General features: G+C 38.2%; 1 protein-coding gene across 10 annotated transcripts in view; it reads right to left on the reverse strand.

The window, feature by feature from the left end:
- LOC147636776 (uncharacterized) overlaps positions 1-26,576 on the reverse strand; it is a 117,013-nt gene that overhangs the window by 42,942 nt on the left and 47,495 nt on the right. For 4 of the 10 annotated variants that reach the window (XR_015266209.1, XR_015266208.1, XM_086800314.1 and 1 more), the window contains one exon: positions 22,725-22,850. The exons of 1 other annotated variant lie outside the window; for it this stretch is intronic. Coding sequence is in view for 3 of the 9 variants with exons in the window: in XM_086800314.1 (XP_086656440.1) it covers positions 22,747-22,850 (104 nt within the window). In the remaining 6 variants the exon portion in view is untranslated. Of the gene's footprint in view, positions 1-22,606; positions 25,208-26,576 lie in introns of those variants that run through there. 5 more of the 10 variants (XR_015266214.1, XR_015266213.1, XR_015266212.1 and 2 more) reach the window with 2 other exon arrangements.

Below are 26,576 nucleotides of genomic sequence, written 5' to 3' on the forward strand. Positions count from 1 at the left end.
CTTGGTCAAGGTATATGAGGAAAAGTATACAAATACATGGGTGAATCATCGGCGAGATTATGGGTCAAATGCTTTCACAAAGCCACCTTTTAACACTCCCAATGTACCTAAATTTCCTACCATCTATGGTAGTGGTGGCAAACCATACACTACGGTCGGGTGGTGTAAGATTCCTCCCCAGCCTTCGAGGTATATAGGAGTAAGAATCTCCCTTTCGGATCTTATAATTATTCCCTCTCTAAAATAAAAGAAAGTTTCTGTTTAAAAAAGGAATACCCTTTTCCTAAAATACTTCTCAGGAGTCACGCCTAATTTAAGGATTTAGAACAATGAGTTTAGAAGTGAGAATCGGTGTTTTGGATACCAAGGTTTTGGTTTTCATTCGAGTATGGCCCAAAAGAAGTTCTTTATCTCTTGGGGAGTATAAGAAGTTATCCCCCAGATATTGTGATCCTTATATCTGAATTCAATGAAAGTAGGTGACTTAGCCTACAAGTTTCTTTTATCTCCTCATCTCAAAATTCTTAATGCCTTCTATAGAGAAATGTGTCAAACACAAATCATGGAAAGACGGTAAAACTTCAGTGGCAAGTTACCGTTGGCTTCTAGGTTACGCTAGCTCCTTCCTTTATATAAGTCGTAACTTTTACTTGTCGCTCACAGTAATCTTACTCCCATCAATCTCTTTTCTTTCTTAATCTCCTTCATGGCTTGGCAACAGGAATTAGTTTTATCCCTGATGATTTCTCACCTTCAAGACGCAAGAGAGTCTGTGAAGAAAGACTTTATAGAACAGTATGAGCGCTCACTTTTTCCTCACCTAGGAACTTCTGTAGCGCAGACCAAATGGCGGACCTATCAAAACATAACTAGGGTAACACCCTGGGGTCAGCAACACTTTCGTAACAATGTCCGCTTGGCCATGGTTATTGAAGCTTTGGGTTTGGGTCCCCGATACTACTGTGTCATGAGATCAAGGCATCTTGGGTTTTCTGAGCGGGTCTTTTTACTGGCATGTTTTCTTCCTCATGAGAAGATATGCCTTTACCCCGTTTTTGGCTTGCCTCTCAGAGGTCCTTTTGTTAGATCACCTCATACCACTGAGATAGGTGCGGCAATAACCAGCAGAATCATTCCCATAGATGAGTTACCCTATACTTGTGCAGCTTGTGAGGACTGCTTTTGTGACCATATGATGGATGGGCTTATGGAAGTGTAAAGAGTTCTTCTATCTTTACTGTATAAGTCCCGTGAATGAGTAAAGTTTAAATCTTGTTCTTATTTTGAATCTTGCTCTCTTTAAGACTTTTCTTGGTGGTTAATCTTGATTAAAAATTTTCTCTAAGTCTCATATTCGTGCATCTTGCAAAATTATTCCAAGTTGCGAGATGAGGACATCTCGCGTTTTTTAAGTGGGGTAGAATGTAAGATTCCTCCCCCAACCCCCCTTTTTGATGTCTAGTATCTTCCCCCGTAATCAATCCCTCTTCAGAAATATAAAGACCTTGTTTCTAACTGTTTTAACCTAGAGAGAGAAAATATTCTAGAGAGAGAATATTCAGATTATGAATATTTTTGGATAGAAAAATAACTCATCTTATTAAAATAAGTTCCCCTGAAACAGAAATTCAAAAAGAAATTTCCAATGTGCAATTGGAATTAATTGGGAATAGGTATAAAGAACCTTAGTCTAAGGGCCTAGATTTTCAGAAATCTTTAGACTATGGTCCAATTAAGGTTTCTATGGGCCAATAGCATCAATCCATGTGTAGGGAGGAGATAAATCCAAATTGTAAAAGAAGATACCCAAAAATGAGTAAATGCTCACATAAGATGAAGAGTTGAAAATGTACAAGGTTTATTAGTAAATAAACTCATATGTAAGGAAGAGGAGTTCTTTAAAGGAGGTGCATATTTCACATAAGATGAAGAGTTGAAAATGTACAAGGTTTATTAGTAAATAAACACATATGTAAGGAAGGGGAGTTCTTTAAAGGAGGTGCATATTTCACATAAGATGAAGAGTTGAAAATGTACAAGGCTTATTAGTAAAAAAACTATGACACATATGTAAGGAAGAGGAGTTCTTTAAAGGAGGTACATATTTCACATAAGATGAAGAGTTGAAAATGTACAAGGTTTATTAGTAAAAAACTATGAGCAATACAATTTTGACACATATGTAAGGAAGGGGAATTCTTTAAAGGAGGTGCATATTTCACATGCTTGAATGAGTTTTAAACTCATAAAAATTGAGATATTTCATCTCTCCTCTCTCCTCATTCAAGTCTAGTTCCAAAAAGTTAGCTTAACTGACCTTAAAATGGTCAAAAAGTGACCAAACCGACTTGGAAAATTCTAGAATCAGTTTGTTTGGTTAGGAGCTCAAATTTTCCTATAAATAGAAGCCTCCCCTTGTTGAAAAAAAAAAAACATAGTCTCTTATGCTTTGTTACTCTACTACAAAATATATAGTCTCTTATGCTTTGTTACTCTACTCCACCTAAGCCAAAATATATAGTCTCTTATGCTTTGTACTCTACTCCACCTAAGCCAAATTAGATAGAGTCTTATGCTTTGTTACTCTACTCCACCTAAGCTAAAATATATAGTGTCTTATGCCTTGTTACTCTACTCTACCTAAGCCAAGAACTGTGAATTCTTTAATAATTCACTAGTTTTTGATACCTCTCTCTTTCTTCAATCTCCATTGGTGGCTCCATCAACATACTAAACCAATTGATTGGTTGGGGGCCTCTACCGTGAATAAAGAATCAAGCAAATCATAAGGTAAGTATATTGAATTTCGATCTTTTCTATGATTTCTCAATGATTCTCTCTTCTCAACCCCTCTCAAGCTTGAGAAGTTTAATTGGTATGGTTTTTTTTAAATGCTAATGAAGTTAATTGGTGAATAGTAGTGAAGAGTTACATAATTTAATAAATGCTATAGAAGTTAATTTCCACTTATATTTAAATTCTAATGGTTTTTATAATTTCTCTCTCTCACTCAAGAAATGGTCATACTCATGACCCATTCTCAATCCAAATGAAGCTTTTCATAAAGCTTTTCCTTAATCCAAGATTAAGCTATTCTTGAGGCCAAATTAATGGCTTTTTGCTATGCTTTTAGTTTATGCACATTGATGATTCAATCCATTATGGATTGATGACCCAATTAGAGACCATTCTAATTGTTTTCTTAATGATCCAATTAGAGACCATTATGGATTGATGATCCAATTAGAGACCATTCTAATTGTTTTCTTAATGATCCAATTAGAGACCATTATGGATTGATGATCCAATTAGAGACCATTCTAATTATTTCTTTAATAAAGAGCTTTATCCCTTAGAAAAAAAATTGAGATTTATCAATCATAGTAGCGGAGCTATGGCAAAATTTTTATAGAAATTACGCATAAAATAAATTCATTCAAAGCATAAAAAGAGGACTTTCTACCATATTCTAGGAACTATCATCCTAGATTAATTAAAAGAATTTTATCATGCATGGAGATGTGGATGTTTGCATGTAGATGTAGATGTATAGATGTAGATGTGGATATGGAGGTGGATGGATGCATGTAGATGTAGATGTATAGATGTCGATGTGAATGGAGATGTGGATGTATGCATGTAGATGTAGATGTATAGATGTGGATGTGGATGTATACATGTAGATGTAGATGTATAGATACGGATGTGGATGTGGAGGTGGATGTATACATGTAGATGTAGATGTATAGATGTAGATGTGGATGTGAAGGTAGATGGATGCATGTAGATGTAGATGTATAGATGTAGATGGGAATGGAGATATGGATGTATGCATGTAGATGTAGATGTATAGATGTAGATGTGGATGTGGAGGTGGATGGATGCATGTAGATGTAGATGTATAGATGTAGATGTGAATGGAGATGTGGATGTACACATGTAGATGTAGATGTATGGAGGTGAATGTGAACGTGGATGTGGATGTATGCATAGAGATGTAGATGTATGCATGTAGATGTGAATGTACGCATATAGATGTGGATGTATGGATGTGAATATACGATATGCGATGTGAGGGAATCTGAAGTGATGAGATAGAAATGATGTGATGGGATGAGTATACATATAAATGGAATATGGAATAAGTAATGTAGATTGATGTGAGGGATAATGTGGAAAAATGAAAGTTAAAATAGAAATTGTGTTGTAAACTGTTTGTAAATACTGTTTGTAAATGCTGTTTGTAAATGATTGTTTTATGTCAAGAATGCTGGGGGGAGCATTTTGACCATCTTGTGATTAAAGTCGTGATGGTAAAGTTGCAACTGCTGACGGGGAGTCAATGAAGGACGTCTCGCGTAGCAAGGTCGGCCGAGGTCTTGACCAGCCTCGGTGCGGTTAAAATGGTGAGCTTCCGGTACGGTGGATGAGGGGCCAAGGAAGCGGCCTATGCGTGAAGCGCTAGGTTACCTGCGAAGGATCCTAGAGGGTGCTGACCATACGGTGCTCGGGCTCTGGGTTGCCTAGGATACCCACGCGTGCGTCGAGGAAGATATTGGAACAGAGTTGGAGTTGTTTTCTGAATCGGGCATGGATCTGGTTGATTGACCTTGCTGGTCTTCAATGGATGAGTCCATGGCCTCTTATATGGATCTGTTGGTTGATCTTGCTGATCTTCAACGAGAGTCCATCTTGATAAGTGATTATATTGCCAAGTATTAAAGGCTAGGAACTATCGAAACGGCCCCTGAGCGTTCTAGTTGCCAATGATGCCATATATACTCTGATGAAGGAATGATGGAAAATTATTAAAGGCTAGGAACTATCGAAACGGCCCCTGAGCGTTCTAGTTGCCAATGATGCCATATATACTCTGATGAAGGAATGATGAAAAATTAAGAATCAATGGGATAAATTGGAAGATTGTGATCAGTGATACTATGGTTTTATTAAAGGATTGTTTTAAACTGGTTGAATCTGGTTGAAAAAGGCAATTTCATATTGGGTGTGTGAGTGGTGTGACTAGTTTTATTTTGCATGAACCTCCGGCTAGGGGGCCTTGGAACTCTTTTCCCTGGTACCCGGGACAAAACCTAACCAAATTTTTAATTGGATCCCATCACTACAGTGGTTGGGCGGTTGGCTAACCCATGGGATCGGATGGGGTTAGGCTGGACTGATGGATCCGTAAACCGAGACTCAAACTTTTGTTTTTACGATAGAAAAAAAAAAATAAATCCCGGACAGTAACTGTTCTATGGATAGGAATCAACGGCTGTGCCTCTTGAATGGGGAAAAAAGCGTTGATCCCAATGATCCAAGTGCAAGTTTCTTCCTTGAACTGACTAAGTATTTTATAGATGTAATCGGATCATCTCGATCAGAAATGATCTTGACTACGTTAGAGTAAAAAGTTATCCTGGTGGAATCGCCCGTGCTTTCCGGTAAAGGAAGTTTTTCCGGGTTCGGCTTTGGAACAACCGACGGATTAGTCTCTTATCCGGATATCCGTGGGCGAGGCCCCGAGTGTGGGACCCCTGTCCCACGCGAGAAGCGCTACTTCCGCTGCCAGTACCCCGAATCCGTTGCTCGGTGGGAACAGGGATCTTACAGGTGGTTTCAAAAGTGAGAATACTTCTCAAAAGCCTTCACAACAAGTGGGTGAAAATCCAACCAATGATGGGGTTACCAAGACCAAATTTGTGAGGGAAGACCGCATCAATCAAATGAGGGACAAAAACCTATGCTACAATGTGGTGGAAAGTATCACAAAGAGCATTGGAAGGAGTGCAAAGCCTGCAATGTCAAAATTAATATGGTTTAGTCAAAAGTGGTGGATGAGACTAAGGACAAAGAAATAGAGCCACTTGATGAGCCATATGAGTTTGTGGATGCCGACCATTATTTAGACCTGGAAGGGGAGTTTCCTTTTGATCCCAATGGTTCTCTTGGTGATCTTTTTTATTACAATGATGGCTTACTACATACTTTGGGTGCTACAACTGCATATGGACACAATTCTACTCTTTGTTCCATATCCAACAAATCCTATGCTAGTTGCAAAGGGTCACATACATTGAGATTCAAGGCTACGGTCAAGGGAAGGATTGCATTTGTGTTGGTGGACAGCGGTAGCACACACAATTTTGTGAACTATAATTTACTAGCGAAATCTCAAGTTGTACCCGAAGGAATTAGCAACAATGAAGAGAAAAGTTGAAGTGGCAAACGAGGATAACATGGATTTCATAATGATTTGTAGAAATGTGGAATTGATGCTCTCAAAGGATTACACTTGCAAAGCTGAATTGTTGGTGCTAGATATGGGGTCGATTGAAATGGTTTTGCGGTGTGATTGTCTATCAAATCTTGGAGCCTTCTCTATGAATTTGCAACAAGGATTTTTGAGGTTTATGCATGGAAAGGAGACCATTACATTGCATGGTTTTTGGCACCTCAAATTTAACCTTGATCAATATCACACAACTCAACTTCAAGAGAGAATTGAAAAAGAGTGGCTATATGTACGTTTTTCAGCTTTGTAAACATGAGGATAATGAGAAAGAGAGCAAAGTTACACATGTGGTCATGGAGAAGCTGCTTAAGGAGTATGAAGATGTGTTCCATATGCCCAAGTGCTTGCAACCAATGAGGGAGGTAGATCATGCCATTGAGTTAGATCCTAATGCAAGGCTGGTCAATAAACCTCCGCATAGATTATCAAAAGTGGAGAAAGATGAAGTGGCAAAGCAAGTTAAAGAGCTCATAGATATAGGGTGGGTGGAACCGAGTCAATCATCATTTGTATCGCCCGTTTTATTGGTGAAGAAGAAGGATGAGACTTTTAGAATGTGCATAGATGATCGGGATGTTAATAAAATCATCATCAAGAATAGGTACCCAATCCCAAGAATTGATGATCTCTTAGATGAATTTAAGAGTGCCAAGTTCTTCACCAAGATTGACTTGCAGTCCAATTACCACCAAATAAGAATGAAAAGTGGGGGATGAGCACAAGATGACATTTCATCCTGAAAGAGGTCTCTATCATTTCATGGTGATGTCGTTTAGGCTATGTAATGCACTCGCCACTTTTCTGTTGGAAATAACCCAAATATAAAGACAATATTAAAGCCCAAGGTTCAAAGGTTATTATCGTTGTAACCAGCATTTTAAAAGGCACAAGAATCTAGTCAAAGAGGTGAAAAGAGGATGCCCTCCTCTGTAGAGATTCAGGGAGAAAATAGAGGGCAGTGCCCACCTACATTCAGTCCACCTCTCCATATTCCTCTCCATCTCTCCTAAAATCAAGGCACATCTCGTATATTCAAGGATGTACTCTTGGCCTATAAAAAGGCACCTTTGGGAATGAAAAATCAATTCTCGTGTTTGATTCATGCCCTCTGCATGCTTGTATGATTAGCTTAATCTCATTTTAATCATATTCTTAATCACCCATCACTAATGGCATACATATGCTTTGATCCACCATAAATTCATCATTACTGCCATTTTACTTCATGGTATCAGAGTTAGGTGATCCCTTGGTACCGTAATTACACTCCTCTAATCATTTTTACAACATAATTCATTATGAATAGATCATTAAGATTTTATTACTGCTTTGGTGGGCTTTGATCTCTATGTACACTTAATATTTTGGTGATCTAAAATTTTAGGCGCTTTCTCATCACATCATGGCACATAGTCGAGCCTCTTTAATTGCTCAAAAACGTCATGCGGTGCAGTAGATTTGTGCGTTTTTCAAAAATCGACACCGTTGGCTTGCAGAGTCCAGAACTCACTATAGAGTGAGTCATTCAAGGAATTGTTTGGGGGATTTTGTATCCCTGAGTCATTGGAGGAATTGTTTGGGGGCTTTTGTATCCCTAAAAGGGTTCTCAAAAGGATCAACCACACAGGCTACACAAGGGATATTATCAATCGACTGTTTTCTACAGAATACCACAATAAGAAGAACTTCTTGATTTGTTCAATTAATCTTTAAATACTTGGTTTTTTTGTCCATTCAAGTTTTAAATATTTAATTCATGTGTTTCTAAAGCCTTATATAGCCTCACTTCAAGTTTCCCTTCTTATTTGTTGCTACTCCATTTGCGCACTCCAAATCAGAGTAACCCCCGCACATGCCAACATTGAACTTACCTCAGAAAAACAAGCAATTAATCTTTATAATTGAAATGTTTAGTGACCATTTCTTGGTCTAACCCAACATTAGAGAGTTTCTATTGATGTTTATGTAAACAATTTTGACTCTTACTCTCATTTTCTACCCCTAATTGTACCCACCAAAGTCATATAGTTTTTTGCATATACAAAACATGGTGCTTATCTCAATGTATTTGGGGTTTTGGGATAATTACTTACATTAATCACAATTGTAGGAGATTATACACTGCCCTAGGTTTATCTCAATGGTAAGAACTTCTCATGGCTTCATCTAAAATGCCATATAAGTTTAATGGCCAAGGTTTCCACACCTGGCAAACCAAAATTAAGGGGTACTTAATGAAGAAGAATCTATGGAGTCTTGTAAAACCACAACCTGATGATGGAGATGAAAATTCTATTATTATATTATAGAAACCACTATTGCATTGCAATCCAAAGATGAGCAAGCATTGGGCATCATAATCACTACACTTGATGATGGTTACATTCATTACATTGATGATGATAACACTACTGCAATGGCATGGGACACAATTGAAAAGATATTTAATGCTAAGGCTAAACACTCCAAAATTAGTCTTAAAATTCAATTGTATGAGCTTAAAATGGAATATAGTGAAGGCGTGGCTTTACTAATCAAGAGACTTAAGAGTCTTTGACTTAACTTGTGTATGTGAAGGCTCCAGTATATGAAGAAGATGTCATTGCCATATTGTTAAAGGCTATGCCTTCAAATTTCAATCAAATAGTCACTATGCTTTAAAGAGAAGTAACCCATTCCTTCTTTGGAAAGTGTGATTAACTCTTTGCAAGAAGAAGAGAAGAAGCTTGTCAAAGATGACTTTAGAGGTGCCTATGTTGTCTCCTCTAACAATATGAAGAAAAAGTGTGCAAGGTATGGAAGAACAAATAATCTTACTAACGACTGCTTCACCAACAATCCATGTGTGCATTGTGGAAAGACAAATCACTCATCTTAAAGGTGCTATCTCAAGGACAAGAAGAAAGGAAAGAAGAAAGTCAACACTGTTGTAGAAGAAACCAACCTTGCTCAAGTGTGTGAAGATGTAGAGGACTCTTATGCCTTTTAAAACATTATCTAAGTCATATTTGGCTATGTCTTATGTCTGTGGGAGCACTAGTTGTTGAGTAATTCTTGTTGTGTTGCTGGCTGCTTAACTCTTTGTTGTGTATACCCACTTATTGTTGTTAATCCATGCCTTGAAGTTTGTAAGAGAAGAGTACACACACCCTATGTACCCTATGTTGTGATTAAGGGGGTTCTCTATCTCAATGTATCAAGGAGGATTTGTTGTTAGGCAAAGTCAGTTATAAGTCATTGTTTTCATGTTTGGATTATACTAGGAGGGTGTTGGAAATAACACAAACATACAGACAAGATTAAAACCCAAGGTTCAAAGGTTATTATCCATGTAACTACAACATTGTAAAAGGCACAAGAGTCTAGTCAAAGAGGTGAAAAGAGGGCACCCTCCTCTGTAGAGAATCAGGGAGAAAATTGAGGCAGTGCCCACCTACATTCACTCCACCTCTCCTACAATAACTCTACCTCTCCACATTCCTCTCCATCTCTCCACCTCTCCTACAATAACTCTACCTCTCCACATTCCTCTCCATCTCTCCATCTCTCCTAAAATTAGGGCACCTCTCCTATATTTAAGGATGTACTCTTGGCCTATAAAACGACACCTTTGGGAGTGAAAAATCAGCTCTCGTATTTGATTCATGCCCTCCGCATGCTTGTGTGATTAGCTTAGTCTCATTTTAATCATATTCTTAATCACCCATCACTAATGGCATACATATGCTTTGATTTGGCCCCATAAATGCATCATTACCTCCATTTTCCTTCATTTTCAAGCATTGATGAACAAAGTGCTACAACCATTCCTCTTCAAGTTTGTATTGGTGTTTTTTTAATGAAATATTGGTGTATAGAAAGAGTTAAAAGGAGCACTTAGTTCATGTGTGTGAAGGAAGTATTTGATGCATTGAGAGCCAACCAATTGTATGCTAAAGAAGCCAAGTGTACATTCATGGAAAAGGAGGTGGAATACCTTGTCACATTGTACACATTGATGGCATAAAGGTAGATCCCAAGAAGGTGGAATGTGTGAAGAATTGGCCTACTCCCATCAATCTCACTCAAGTGCGGGGATTCTTAGGTCTCTCAGCATTTTATGATCGGTTCATTGAGAAGTATGCACATATAGTAGCTCCTTTGACGGATAAGTTGAAGAAGGATGCATTCTTTTGGGATGTTACAGCACAAAAGAGTTTTGGTGAGCTAAAAAGAATGCTTACTGCAGCACCTATCTTGATATGCTCGGATTTCTCCAAGCCTTTCACTAATAGAGCAGATACATGTAGAAGAGGCATTGGTGCCATGTTGTATCAAGACCATGGGGTAATTTCTTATGAAGTCCACAAACTTGATGACAAGAATATGGGGATGCATGTGCATGACCAAATCTTACATGCAATCAAGAAATGCCATCACTATCTTTATGGAAGAAAGTTTTATGTGCAAAGTGACCATAGGGTTCTTTAATTATTCTTATCACAATCAAATCTTTCACCACCTAAGCAAAGAAGGTGTTTGGCTACCCTTCAGCAATATGATTTTGAGATCACATATATAAAGGGAAAGGAAAATGTGGTGGCAAATTCACTTTCTAGAATATGGGCATGTTCATTATATCAGACATCACAGAAGTGCATAATGATTGGATTGAGGAGATTCAAGAGGAATACATACTTGATTATGAGGCTTCACAAATAGTGCAAAAATAACAGCATGGTGTTTTTATGATTTACCTCATTTTCGGTTACAAAATGGTATCCTCTATCGCAAAGAAAGGGTGTATCTTATACCCCACTCATCCTTCAAGAAAAAGGTCATGGTGGATGAGATGCATTCTAATCCCATGGTGGGACATTTGGGTTTTTTCAAAACCTACAATGGCATAAGAAAGAGATTTCATTGGAAAGGTCAATGTAGGGAATTCAAAGAGTATGTTGCTAAGTGTATGCCTTGTGAACTCAACAAGGATACCACACACAAGCCCGATAGATTGCTTCAGCTCTTACCTATTCCGGAGGGTAATGGATGCATATTGTTATGGATTCAATGCCTGGCTTGCCTTCTACCAAGAGGGGATGGGATAGCATCTATGTGGTGGTGGTTGATTGATTGTTGACAAAAGTTGCCCATTTTGTACCAACAGAAGTGAGACACTCAACATCTATGGTGGCACACCAATTCATGGAAAATGTGTTCAAGTTGCATAGTATGCCTCAAAAAATAGTCAGTGATGGAGATGTGAAGTTCATTGGCACATTTTGGCGTACATTGTTTGATAGCATGGGTACCAAGTTGACTCCTAGCACAACCTATCACCCAGAAACTGATGGGTCAAATCGAGAGGGTCAATAAGTGGCTTGAGACGACTTACTTGAGGAACTATTTCTATGAAACGCAACATGCATGGGATAATTGGTTGCATTTGGAAGAGTTCGCCTACAATAACACCTATCATAGTAGTATTGTAATGTCGCTTTGTAAGGCTATGTATGGCTACAAGGTGCATGTACGGATCGTAGAATTCAAGAAAGAGAATGCAAATCTACATGTAAGGGAGGAAATGGAAAGAACGCAAACACTTTTGCAAACATGCAAAGAGAACATCAAGAAGTCTCAAGAGAAGATGAAGCATTATGAAGATGCACATCGCCGCCACAGACCATTGGAATTCAAAGAAGGGGACTTTGTGTTCTTGACAACACCTAAGACTCGATATGGATCTCTCAAAGGTAGTACCAACACAAAGCTTGCACACCATTAAATTGGGCCATACAAAGTATTGAGAAGGGTTTGTGAAGAAGTGGCTTATCAATTGATACTTCCATCTACTACAAGGATACATGATGTCTTTCATGTATCACATATGAAGGTTTGTGTTAGGCTGGAGGTGGAAGTATTGGATGAGATTCCACCCATGAGTGAATATAGCATGGTGGAGTACATTCCAGAGAAGGTGTTAGGAGGAGAAAGAGAGAAGGTGTTACGCAACCACACTTTTCGTGAATACCTTGTCAAAGGTTTTCCTTAAGATGAAGCAATATAGAAGAACACCTCTATGTTGGAGGGGATGGAATACCTTTTTGATATATCTAAGGTGGATTTTTGAGTCAAAACAGTGAAAAACAGCTTGTTGTAATTTACTATTTACGAGGCATAAGAGAGGCTTAAATGGATGCAATCGATATATACACTTCTTAGACATGATTGACAGTGAGTTGGGCAGCATTACACAAAGTTTTGGAGGTCTCAAAGGCTCAAATCATGCTCTTTTGTATAGTTTTGGCAAAGAAGTGTGAAGTTGTTCATTTTGATGCTTATGCAAACCATCCATACTATGGTTTTACTTTGTGCATGTTTTCAGGATGAAACATATTTGGGTGGGGATGGTTTGTAATGAAGAGGTGTGTGGATAGAAATTGTACATAGGAGGCCAAGGGCCAAGCATAAGTTGTATTAGGCCAAGGGGCCAAATGTAAGTGAGGGAGATAGGCTTATGGGCCAAAGGCCAAGTAGGGTGAACATTAATAAGTATGTGTGAAAAGGGGGCCATGGTATATAGACCAATATGAATTGTTAAATCACAATTAACTCATACTAAACAAGAATTAGAAGCTAACAAGATTTCATGAAAATATTGCCCTTCTCCGCTCATGGATGGTGCTCCTACACCCATGTTACCACTCCATGCTTTGAGTGGTCAATCATAGGTCATTGCAGCATTGTTGAACCTTTTTCCTCAATGGGTTTATACTCTCACGAGGGAGTAAAATCATGATGGATGTATGAAAAATCTAATGAGGAATTAGACGAGATTAAGCACAAGACCCACCATAGATACATAATGAGATTTAGTTGAGACAGAGTTACTCATGGGCATAGAGCTCATTTCGGATGAATGCCTCATTCGAAGTGGATAGTCTAACCACCAAGGGCATAGATTCATATCCCACCTCAAAACATCATGCTTCTAAAAGCGTTGAGGATACATGCACTCCACACTATTGGGGTTAGCCCATAATCAGATTTGTGGAGGGCATGAATTTAATTTCAAGGCCCTCAGCAATGTACCCACTCACCTAGCATACATGTCAATTAGAGTGATGCATAAAGAAGAGACCTAGAGCATGATGGAAAACTAAAACACCCCTTACCTATACACAATCCTCTCTTAGCAAATAGTTTAATCTCTAGTTGCTTAGATGTATCACCCATGGGCTTCATATCTCTTACAATGTCAAGGAAGGCATCTTCTACGTGGTTATCCCTTTCATCATTTAACCGCTCCACAAAACCTTCAAGTAACAAGCCTCTCATATTAATGTCTCTAATAAGACCTCAAATAATACTTAGACTCTCTTCACACATGCAATGCCAATATGTCTCCTTCTTGAGATAGGTTTTCAATGTTGCGCAATCTCAAAACCTCCTCGAAAATTTCTAATGTAACCTTCATATTTCACATTAGTTTGAATCATCATGTGCAAAATGGTAGATTTCTTGCAACATCACAACAAACAAAAATGGACCATCGCATGTTGTTGGGAAAAAACATGACAAACATAACACAAACATAAGCACCACATGTTAACCCTCCAATCTCACCTATCAGGCTCTAGACTGAGCAAGGGTGAGTATCTTGTCCCTCACTAGATAATTTTTCTTGTTCCAATCATATGCATAAGTGAATTGGAAAAATGCATCACCATTTTTGGTAGGGTTTGCAATCTGCAACAATTTGTATGTTTTGTCTTGAAAGACATTCTCCACCCCTCTAGCCTCTTTGATATGAGCATATGTGAACTCCTCGAGTGTCATACTTTCCCTATCCAACTTTGAAGTGGCCTTTTCAATGATTCAAAGAACTCTTCCTATGTAGGATGGAAATAAACATGAGTTGTAATAATGGAAGTGAAATGGAACCATGATCAAAACAATATCAATAAAGATTTTATCTTCCAAACTAGAGTAAGGACAATTAGCTAGTGCATTATACCATACAGTAGGGCCATGCCTATGCTCTAGAGACATCTCAACTTCAACCCAATGCCTTTCCTCATCTATCAACTGCTCCAAAAAAGATTTCTTATATGCCAAACCGAACTTTTGAAAGAGGAACACCTCATGTGCAAATGAGGGTGCCACATGGGCACGAGTAATCCTATACCAAATGTTAAAATATGAATACTTGTGTATGTAACAAGCAATAAAAACTAAAGTGAGACTGAGGCACCTACTCATCATTAGTGACTCTCAAAGCCAACAACAATTCACCCTGTATTCTTTTCTCCACATCGATGAAGTGGCAAACAACCTTCATGTACATTTGAGGTACATGCTCATAACCTACAAACCTAACTCATTATAAGGAGAAATAAAAGAGAATCAAATTATTAACTTAACTCATTCAATGTGAAAGCATTAACTTACATTCTTGTATGCATTGCATCCATGCTTTGAGTCTTTGATTGCTATCCCAAATATAAAACTTATGACCCTTGAGATCGTGCTAGTCTTCATTGACTACTTCTTCCTTTATGGCATCCTTGAATGGGATTTTTCCACCCTTTTTTATTTTAGCCAATCCATTCCAAGAATACCATCATAAATATCAAGGGGCCTCACATGGAAGTAGCAGTTGGTTGGTTTACCATTGAGATCAAACTCTAGATCCCCTATGGTATGCTAAGAAATTACTTCCTTTGCCACACTAGCTAGCTCAATGACCATTTTTTGTGGATGGTTTTTGATTAAGAACTAATTGTCTGATGTAGTTTGGTGAAAGAAGTAAATGAGTACTTCCAGAATCAATCAACAATTTAAAATGCGTACCATGATGGGATGTTGGTGTCTAGATCACTGAAAATTATGATTTTCACCTTGGTGCTCTATCCAGCATAAACCCAGGCTGGCCTCCTCTTCATCTTCAAGGGTTGCTACCTCATATTTGATCACAGCAACTCTTCCTCTTCGACGACCCTGTACTTGATATTTCAAGGGCCTTGAACTCTATTTCTTTCTTGACTTGGTTGTTGAATGGAAGCAATTCTTCCCCTAGATTAGTTTGTGGGTTCCTGGGAAAGTTTGGAGGAGGTAATTTTGAAAGGTTAAGAGGCTTGGGGAGATGAGGGAATTCAACAGAACATGACCTGGTTGATGGCAATCGTGTCACACTCCACTTTGCCATGCATATCATTCTATAGGGTCTATGGGCGAGGAAAGAGTGGTAGTGAATTTCAACCATTGATCTCGGTCGATTGAAGGGTGATCACTACAAGAGAATGAGAACATAGCTGCACAAACTAGAGAGACATGGAAGTGAGAGAGGGGCCATGGGCGAATTTGCGATGTGGAGGGGTTTACGCAGCTATTTACTACACAGCTATATGCATGGCTATATGCACGGATATATGCATGGATATATGCGCATCTATATGTGTGTCTATAAGCGTGTCTATACTGATATATGACCCTTAAGATCGTGCTAGTCTTCATTGACTATTTCTTCCTTTATGGCATCCCTGAATGAGATTTTTCCACCCTTTTTTATTTTAACCAATCCATTTGAATACCATCATAAATATCAAGGGGCATCACACGCAAGTAGTAGCTGGTTGGTTTACCATTGAGATCAAACTCTAGATCCCGTATGGTATGGGAAATTACTTCCTTGCCCCCACTAGCTAGCTCAATGACCATTTTTGTGGATGGTTTTTGATTAAGAACTAATTATCTCATGCAGTTTGGTGAAAGAAGTAAATGAGTACTTCTAGAATCAATCAACAATTTAAAATGCTTACCCATGATGGGATGTTGGTGTCTAGATCACTAAAAATTACGATTTTCACCTTCGTGCTCTACCCACGCTCTGGCCTCCTCTTCATCTTCAAGGGTTGCTACCTCATATTTGATCATAGCAACTCTTCCTCTTTGACGACCCTATCCTTGATATTTCATCTTCGTGCTCTACCCACGCTCTGGCCTCCTCTTCATCTTCAAGGGTTGCTACCTCATATTTGATCATAGCAACTCTTCCTCTTTGACGACCCTTGATATTTCAAGGGCCTTGAACTCTATTTCTTACTTGACTCGGTTGTTGAATGGAAGAAATTCTTCCCCTAGATTAGTTTGTGGGTTCCTAGGAAAGTTTGGAGGAGGTAATTTTGAAAGGTTAAGAGGCTTGGGGAGATGAGGAAATTCAACACAACATGACCTGGTTGATGGCAATCGTGGCACACTCCACTTTGCCATGCATATCATTCTATAGGGTCTATGGGGCGAGGAAAGAGTGGTAGTGAATTTCAACCATTGATCTCGGTCGATTGAAGGGTGATCACTACAAGAGAATGAGAACATAGCCACACAAACTAGAGAGACATGGAAGTGAGAGAGGGGCCATGGGCGAATTTGCAATCTGGAGGGGTTTACGTGGCTATTTACATAGCTATATGCGTGGCTATATGCACGGATATATGCACGGATATATGCACGTCTATAAGCGTGTCTATACTGATATACGACCCTTAAGATCGTGCTAGTTTTCATTGACTACGTCTTTCTTTATGGCATCCTTGAATGAGATTTTTCCACCCTTTTTTATTTTAACCAATCCATTCCAAGAATACCATCATAAATATCAAGGGGCATCACATGCAAGTAGCAGTTGGTTGGTTTACCATTGAGATCAAACTCTAGATCCCCTACGGTATGCTGGAAATTACTTCCCTTCCACCACTAGCTAGCTCAAGGACCATTTTTGTGGATGGTTTTTGATTAAGACTTAATTGTCTGATGCAGTTTGGTGTGAAAGAAGTAAATGAGTACTTCTAGAATCAATCAACAATTTAAAATGCTTACCATGATGGGATGTTGGTGTCTAGATCACTGAAAATCATGATTTTCACCCTGGTGCTCTATCTAGCATAAATCGAGGCTCTAGCCTACTCTTCATCTTTAAGGGTTGCTACCTCATATTTGATCATAGCAACTCTTCCTCTTCGACGACCCTGTACTTGATATTTCAAGGGCCTTGAACTCTATTTCTTACTTGACTTGGTTGTTGAATGGAAGAAATTCTTTCGCTAGATTAGTTTTTGGGTTCCAAAGAAAGTTTGGAGGAGGTAATTTTGAAAGGTTCAGAGGCTTGGGGAGATGAGGGAATTCAGCACAACATGACGTGGTTGATGGCAATCGTGGCACACTCCACTTTGCCATTCATATCATTCTATAGGGTCTATGAACGAGGAAAGAGTGGTAGTGAATTTCAACCATTGATCTCGGTCGATTGAAGGGTGATCACTACAAGAGAATGAGAACATAGCCGCACAAACTAGAGAGAGGTGGAAGTGAGAGAGGGGCCATGGGAAAATTTGCGATCTGGAGAGGTTTTCGCGGCTATTTACGTAACTATATGCATGGCTATATGCACGGATATACACGCATCTATAAGTGCGTCTATATTGATATGCGACCCTTGAGATTGTGCTAGTCTTGACCGACTACTTCTTCCTTTATGGCATCCTTGAATGAGATTTTTCCACCCTTTTTTATTTTAGCCAATCCAGTCCAAGAATACCATCATGAATATCAAGGGGCATCACATGGAAGTTGCAGTTGGTTGGTTTACCACATTGAGATCACATGGAAGTAGCAGTTGGTTGGTTTACCACATTGAGATCAAACTCTAGATCCCCTATGGTATGCTGGGAAATTACTTCCTTGCCCCACTAACTAGCTCAATGACCATTTTTGTGGATGGTTTTTGATTAAGACCTAACTGTCGGATGCAGTTTGGTGAAAGAAGTAAATGGGTACTTCTACAATCAATCAACAATTTAAAATGCTTACCATGATGGGATGTTGGTGTATAGACACTGAAAATTATGATTTTCACCTTGGTGCTTTGTCCAGCATAAGCCTAGGCTCTAGCCTCCTCTTCATCTTCAAGGGTTGCTACCTCATATTTAATCATAGCAACTCTTCCTCTTCCATGACCCTGTCCTTGATATTTCAAGGGACTTGAACTCTATTTCTTACTTGAATCGGTTGTTGAATGGAAGTAGTTCTTTCGCTAGATTAGTTTGTGGGTTCTTGGGAAAGTTTGGAGGAGGTAATATTTTTGAAAGGTTAAGAGGCTTGGGGAGATGAGGGAATTCAGCACAACATGACGTGGTTGATGGCAATCGTGGCACACTCCACTTTGCCATGCATATCATTCTATAGAGTCTATGGGCGAGGAAAGAGTGGTAGTGAATTTCGACCACTGATCTCGGTCGAAGGGTGAATTCCATATGGTCACCTTGAATTGGATGACTCGTGGTAAGGTCTCTTCCTATAAAGGTTTAGCTCAAAAAACTTCATCCTCAAGGCTGGTCGGCTACATGGATTCTAGCCGATGGTTGGGCGAGGGTTTAAGCATTGCACAAATCGGCTAATGGATTGAGCCAAGGTCATAGTTAGAGCATACTTCTTCGAGTCTAACAAAGTGGGAGTAGTAAGCATCCATTGATGAATTCTTTTAGGTCAAGCTATAGAACTCATTCATCTTCATGGTTTTAAAGTCTAAGGGAAGTACCTTTCCTTAATAACTCCCTTGTTTTGTTCCCAAGAGAGAGTGTTTTCTTGACACCCTTTTCTCTACACATGACTCCTTCCACCATAGCTTAGCATCACCAATTAGTGGAATGGCCCAACATAGATTAGTTGGCTTTATTAATACCAACAAGAGAGAAATAGTTAGTCATGGAATCTATCCATGCCACTACACCTTTACCACATCTTTTCCTTCTCCTGAAGAGAAGGAAGAGAGTTGCATCTGCTTAAGCACAAATTTCCTTTCAGCTTCTTCATCATGTTGGCGTGAAAAGAGAGAAAACACTTTAATACCAAACTTGGGGAAAAATAAAGAGGTCAAAAAGATATTTTTTATGTTTTATTACATTTTGTGATAAAGGTTGCGTGTTGATTTACAATACTTTCGCAAAGGTTATTTAACCCTATGACAAACTTGGGAGGCTGTTTTGTAAGATCCAAGGCATAGATTTTGGTGGAATTAAAGATTCTTGAAAATCCCAGATGAAACCTACTAGAGATCCCTTAAAATAACGAGTGAAACCCACCACAACAATGAATCCTATGCTTGGGGATGAAGTGAGTGATCTGATTACATGTGTAACATGAGTCTCCATTTTCATCAATGACACTTTGATCTGGGAAAAGAGTCCCATAGAATAAGAAGTATTTTAGTACCATAAGCTTCTCTAAAATCTGAAGGATGAATAGCTTGGCATCTATAAACTTGTTCAACTCTACTAGCAACAAATATATATTCACGAGAAGAGGGAAATGATAGAAACTTCATCCTTGATGCTCGTGGTCGATAGAAGTCTAAAAAGTGACTTGCCCAAGATCTTGGCATCTATAAACTTGTTCAACTCTACTAGCAACAAATATATATTCACGAGAAGAGGGAAACGATAGAAACTTCATCCTTGATGCTGGTGGTCGATAGAAGTCTAAAAAGTGACTTGCCCAAGATCTATTGGTTTGACTACTAACTGGTCGAAGGTTAATTTAAGTATTTCTACTGTTCAATCAATACTCATATGACATCATAACTCTAATACAAATGTCACATATTAATTCTCTCTGTATTCTTAACATGGCTCTGATACAACCTGTAAGATACCTCCTATACCCTTCCTTCCTTCAAGGTAAAGAGGGATGTCACTACCAAACTTTCTATGAAGATCGCCTAATCGGGAGCTAATTATTGACTATCCGATATACGAATATATTCATGATCTTGGGGGTATGACCTATATTATCTATATTTTTTTCTTTGGAAAGTTTTTGACTAGTTCGGTCCACCCTATGGCCCACTTTTCAGATTCAGGATACGATCAATGAGGTTTTTAATTACTAAGCACATTATTGGTACATATGCATCACATAACGAAATTCCTTAATTTAATTTCCTTCATGGGTTCCTTTATCCCTTAATGCCAACAAATCATTTTAAAAATGATACATATATAATCATAAGCTTCAATTACAATACAATCTGGAAAACATCCCTTGGAGCACCAAGTTACATATACAAACTAGGCATTGCAACCGTTGTGGTAATAAATTATCACATATTAGTAAGCTGAAATGTCCCCTCACTCACCTATACTAACATGAAACCTATCAAGCTCGGGTTTGCAATCTTCGAAGGAGCCCTCACCCTGCTTTGTGGTGGGTTAACCATTATAAGAAGTTGCCCCAACCCCATAATCTTCGAAGGAGCCCTCACCCTGCTTTGTGGTGGGTTAACCATTATAAGAAGTTGCCCCAACCCCATAAATACTCAAGATTTTTTTACCTTGGGTAGGGAATTGCCCACTTGCCCAAGAATGATCACTTTGAAATGGTCACCCCTAAGAAAAACACGTCCCTTAGTTTATTTTCAAAAACTTTAGAATATACTATTGGCCTTGTCCTAATCATATATCCACATTTCGCGTAACAATCCATGCAACAAAAATTCTCACATAAGAGAGATAACCTCTTCTATTTTCTTAAAGAAAAATTATCTAGTTAGATACATTGGACAATCCCTTTTCTTAATCAAGAACTTCTAGGGTTGGTCCCATTTACACGCTGAGGTGGAGGTGCAATATTTGTGATTATGGGGATGTGAGCTGGTCCTCCACTTCCTTGGGAGACATTTGGAGCTACTGCTATTCAGTTGTATCCTCATCACAGTCAACTACCATTGGACACCCATGTCCTCTACATTGTGCATGTCCTTCACAAGCCATTATTCTTTATTGTGGTTGAGCCTTTGCTTATTACCGAGAAGTAACTCAGATGGCTTGGGAGTTGAGTGGAGATCCTCTCTTACGTAGAATATATTGAGAAACTCTTGGAGATAGAACCTCTAATCTCTCAGTTTATTCTTCAACCACTAGGTTTTAAATATAGATCATATCAAGTTGTAGTTATTTTCTTTATCCTAGCAGTGAAAAATGGAAGAAACGATGAAAGAAATTGATTGATTGAGAGAGAGAGAGAGAGGGGGAAAGGGAAAGGGAGAGCGAGAGCGAGAGAGGGACTAAAGATTGAGAGAGAGTGTGAAGGAGACTAAGATAGAGAATCTCGGAGGGAGAAGTCCATGAGTGGGTGAGGGAATTAGCAATGGAGGGGGAGTGCGCAGGAGACTAAGATAGAGAATCTCGGAGCGAGAATTCCATGAGTGGGTGAGGGAATTAGCAATGGAGGGGGAGTGTGCAGGAGACTAAGATAGAGAATCTCGGAGCGAGAATTCCATGAGTGGGTGAGGGAATTAGCGATGGAGGGGGAGTATGTGAGTGGTGAGGGCGTTCACTAGCAACGGAGTATAAGACCAGTGGTAAGGGGGGCTGAGAGAGATGGGGTGAGTAGTAGCGAGGGTGGTGAGGGGCTACGCATGAGCGAAGCATAGAGAGTGAGGTTGTTGGTTGCTAGTAAGAATGAGTGGTGAGGGGGGGAAGCTAGAAAAAGGTGGCGAGGGGGTTGGCTGGCACGAATGAGTAGTGAGGGGGGATATACGGTAGCAAAAGATGACAAGGCAAGGGGGTTGGATGGCACGAATGAGTGGCGTGCGCTAGCAGATGAAGGTGGCAAGGGGGTGGGTGTGAGTAGAGGGAGTGAGGGGGCTGGTTGGACGTGGCGAGTGAGTGGGGAGGGCTATTAGGGACGAAATGGAGGGAGTGAGGCTGAGCCGTCGGGAGCCGTCGGCTGGGTGACACTTTATAGGAGTACAAGGGAAGGGGGGGAGGGGGGGGGTATGAAGAAGGAGTCGTCAACGCCAACACAGAGGAAGAAGATGTGGCCGAATAGCATGGCTGGCCGATGCGGACGAAAAAAAATAAGGCACGCATTCACCGCCGGCAGCCTGGCCGGTGGAATGAAACGACAAAGAACGTTTACGTTCCAGATCATCTAGCGACGAGTAGAGGACAAAAGGCAAAGGGAGGGGGGGAAAAAAAAAAAGAAAAGACAGGATTTTTTAACGAAGCATATATATATAAATATATAAACTTAGGAAATTGTTTTTACTAGCACAAAAAATAGAGATGAAAGAAGTCACTATCATTCTAGAGAAAATGATTCAGAAGTAATAATTTATATCCAACAATGCAGTTAAGATAAATCTATGCTAGTTTGCCTCCAATATTTGGAAAAGATATCATGAAGGTTATTATGAATACTAAATTCCTCATTATGAATAATAATCCCCTCATTATGATAATTATTTTTATATGTGATAGTACTAGAAACATGAAACACATGTATTGACAAAACAAATTGACTACTTACAAATACAACAAAGATAGGAAAATAATTTGAGATACACTAATGATTTTTAGATATGCTTGTGATATGCCAAGTACATGTTTTGTACCTTAGTCGATGAACCTTGGATATCATAATGCTACATGTATTTGTAGACATTTCTCCTCATAATATGTCGATATGTATTTATAGGCCTTCATCCTCATTATGTCTTCTTTCTTTTGTGTATAGCTTTCTGATGAATGAAAACCTCATGTCTTTACATCTCAAAAACCTTGTGAGACTTAAATCAAAGCTTCAAGTTGAAATCAATAAGATAAAAGAGAGAAAAGTGAGTACGTAACACTTTATTATTTAAAATACTATAAAATAAGATTACCACTGTGCAAAACTTTACAAAATATCTTATGTTTTATACCATTTGAATGCAAATGGTATAAAATTTAAGCTCAAGTTCTATGCAAGAAGGTGTACTTATCAACATCTTTCTAGTGTATGTTGACTTATTTCATGTTTTTTTTAATAATATTTCAATATTTTTATATTTCACAAAGGCAATAGTTTTTTACACAAGTATGTGAGAAAAATCAATATAATTTTATTAGGCCCCTAAAGATGTGGAATTATTTTTTAAAAATGTTAAATCTCTTAGCATTATGCTCTCACATGCACATGTGAATGTACTCATGTGCATGCATCCACAAGCATGTGTGGATGCTAACACTTACAATTTTATATGCTTGTGAACACACATATATGCACATGCACATGTGTAGCCATACTTGTAAAGCAAGATCGTATGGAGCTTTAGCATATTATGTAGTCTTCAGACTTCACTTTAGTGTTAGCACTAGGATTGAGAATCTATTCTATTCAAACATGGCATATTCTTATGAAGGGTACTTAAATAATGAAGAAGTTTAAAAATGAGTACATGGTGATAAGTAGTAAGGATTGTTTTTTTATAAACATCCATTATATATAATAAATGCTTGGAGAAGGCTAATTACTTGTACATGCGAACATATTATTGATCAATTTTTCTTTTCGTATGTAACTTCCCATGAACAATAGAGCCATAAATATTACTCAACCTCAATTAAAGAGAGTGTTCATAGAATTCTTCCTAGTTATCCAAAAAACACACTATGAAACAAAACATAAATAACACCATGTACAATGTCTAAATTTCTTACCCAATGTGAGTCACAAAAGTCAATCTTTTGCAAAGGAGATAGCTTCATTTAGCTTTATCTATAATATAGTTATGTTCTTCACAAAGTAATATTGAGACCTCGTTTTCTCCTTTGACTCAGTCTAGACCTTGAAAATTTGCAAGGTTCATTCTTGATGGCTAGAGTTTTTCCTCCTTCCATAAGCTTGGCAAGATACAGTTAGCAAGATCCACATGATTCATCTCCAAAGTCCATTTCGTTTTAAAATGGTGTGACAAGGATATCCATAGTACCACTAGGTTATGGCCCATGGTGATTTACTTGTTGTATGATAAAGGGAAACCTCTCTATTTGATGTGGTATCTCTTCAAATATCACATCCTAGCTTAGACCAATATTCTTTTGGTAAGAATTTAAAAGGTAATAATCATTTGGACTTCATACTACTTCCTAAGAATATGCATAATTTATGATCATATATAAATTAATATTCTCAAAATTTTGAAATGCACAAACTATTCACACCACCCAAAGTTTTTCAAGTGTGTAATGTTCACCCAAGTAGTAGTGTTATTTGGAGTCATTCTTTTGATCTCCTTTACTCTCTTGATAACAAATTTGTAGACAACAATTTTCACTCTTAGTATAAAAGAAATAATCAAGATCTCTTTCATTAACCATACTTCTAGTATAAATAATCTATCAAATCTTTTTTTCCATTAAGTATATTACTTACAATTTCATAGGTTGCATGGTTTCTTATTTGTAAATTTTCTATATTGCAAATTATAGACTAGAAAAAGCTACTAGTTTTACAAAAAACATATAGATTCAATACACGTGAATTATCATAATCCTCCTCCTCCTTCTCTTCTCAATATCTTGAAAAAAAAATGTATTCATTTTTATCATATCTAGCCATTGTTTACATTTTTAAAACTTAATGAGAATGCAAACTAAGAAAGTATAATAATACCATGCTATTTAGTGTTTAGTGTTTACACCTAATCAAAATTATATAAATTACTTAGGCTTTTGCCTATGATATAGATGATGTTATACTTATGAGTACTTTGGTGGACGTTTATTTCAAAAAAAATGTGACAGAGGGTTGCTCACCTTATGAGGAGAGATTTTCTCACCTTATGTGAAAATATCCTCTAAAAATAAAAAGTTCAGGTGAGATAAAACATAAACTTACAATGCCCTACTTATTAGTAAAGAAAAGGAGAAATCATTACATATGTGTTGCATGCTTGTGGAGAGAAGAGAGAGGAAAATCGAATTATCTCTTAGAGGAGGGAGATGAGTTTGAGGGAGATGAGGGGTTTGCCAAGGAGGGATATGAAAAGAGGCAGCAGATGAGCATTGAGGGAGACAAGGTGAGGGTTTTCCAAGGAGAGATATGAGAAGAGGGAGACAAGGTGAGGGTTTTCCAAGGAGAGATATGAGAAGAGGGAGATAATAGATGCACGTGAGGGTAGCCAATAGAGGGATATGGAGGTGCCAAGAAATGAAATTTTAACTACATGAAGTGCTAGCTACATTGTAACGTATGGTAACATGAGATTCTTATCTCTAGTAATGGTGCTATAGGAGATTTTTTTTCGTGTATGCATAAAGGGCTCTATGAATAAAGAGGCCTCTCTGCATAGAGATATTATGTATAAGAGGCCTATATACATGCATATTAGAGCATACACATGGGTATGCTCTAATATGCATGAATATCAGAGCATACACATAGATCTAATATGCATACATACATATGTATGCTCTATGAATGCATAATAGAGCATGCAAAGCTCTAGCATGCATAGAGCTATGCTTTATGCATGCATAGAGAATACATATGTTCTATGTATGCATATTGGAGCTATGCATGCATAGAGAATACATATGTTTCATGCATGCATATTAGAGCCATGCATGCTCCATGTGTGCTCTAATATGCACGCATGTATATGTATGCTTTATGCATGCTCTATGTATGCTTTAATATGCATACATACAACATGAAAAGTGATCCAATTAATATGCATGCTTATAGAATGCATAAGAGGCTTCTATGCCTATGCACTGACTCTAGTCTATGATTATATGTCTTCTTCTATGCCTATGCATTGACTCTAGTCTATGATTATAGGTCTTCTTTGTTTTGGTCTCAACACCCTAGCCTTCCTATTGAGGTAAGCTGTAAACCTTAAACCCTTTCTGTTAATGGTACACATTGGGATGTATGCATATTAGAGCTCTATATGCTCTATGTATGCTCTATATGTATGCATATTAGAGCTCTATATGCTCTATATGTATGCTCTATATGTATGCATATTAGAGCTCTATATGCTCTATATGTATGCATATTGGAGCTATGCATGCTCTATATGCATGTTTATTAGAAGCTTACATTAACATTTCCTTTTTTTCGAATGCATATTAGGAGCTTTACATTAACATTCTTTTTTTTGTGATCTTAGTTCACCAAGAAAAAACAACCATGCTAGCTAAGTACCTAAGTACATACATATGCTCATCTCATAAGGGAGCAATCATATTCTCCCGTAGTAGCTAGAAGCTCATATGAGTTTTAAGTTTTTATGTTTATGCATGGGTAGATGGTAAAAAACTTGCAATGATATGGTGTCACGGTCTACGATGAATTGTCAAATATGCATAAACTATGCATTTGAGTTTTAAGTATTTATGTTTATGCATTGACATTGGATAGACGGCAAACAACTTGTAGCGCAATATTACGCATGAAGGAGGAGTAGATACCCCAG

This window comes from Cibotium barometz, chromosome 7 (assembly GCF_041138505.1).
Source record: "Cibotium barometz isolate CiBa-2024 chromosome 7, ASM4113850v1, whole genome shotgun sequence".
NCBI lineage: Eukaryota > Viridiplantae > Streptophyta > Polypodiopsida > Cyatheales > Cibotiaceae > Cibotium > Cibotium barometz.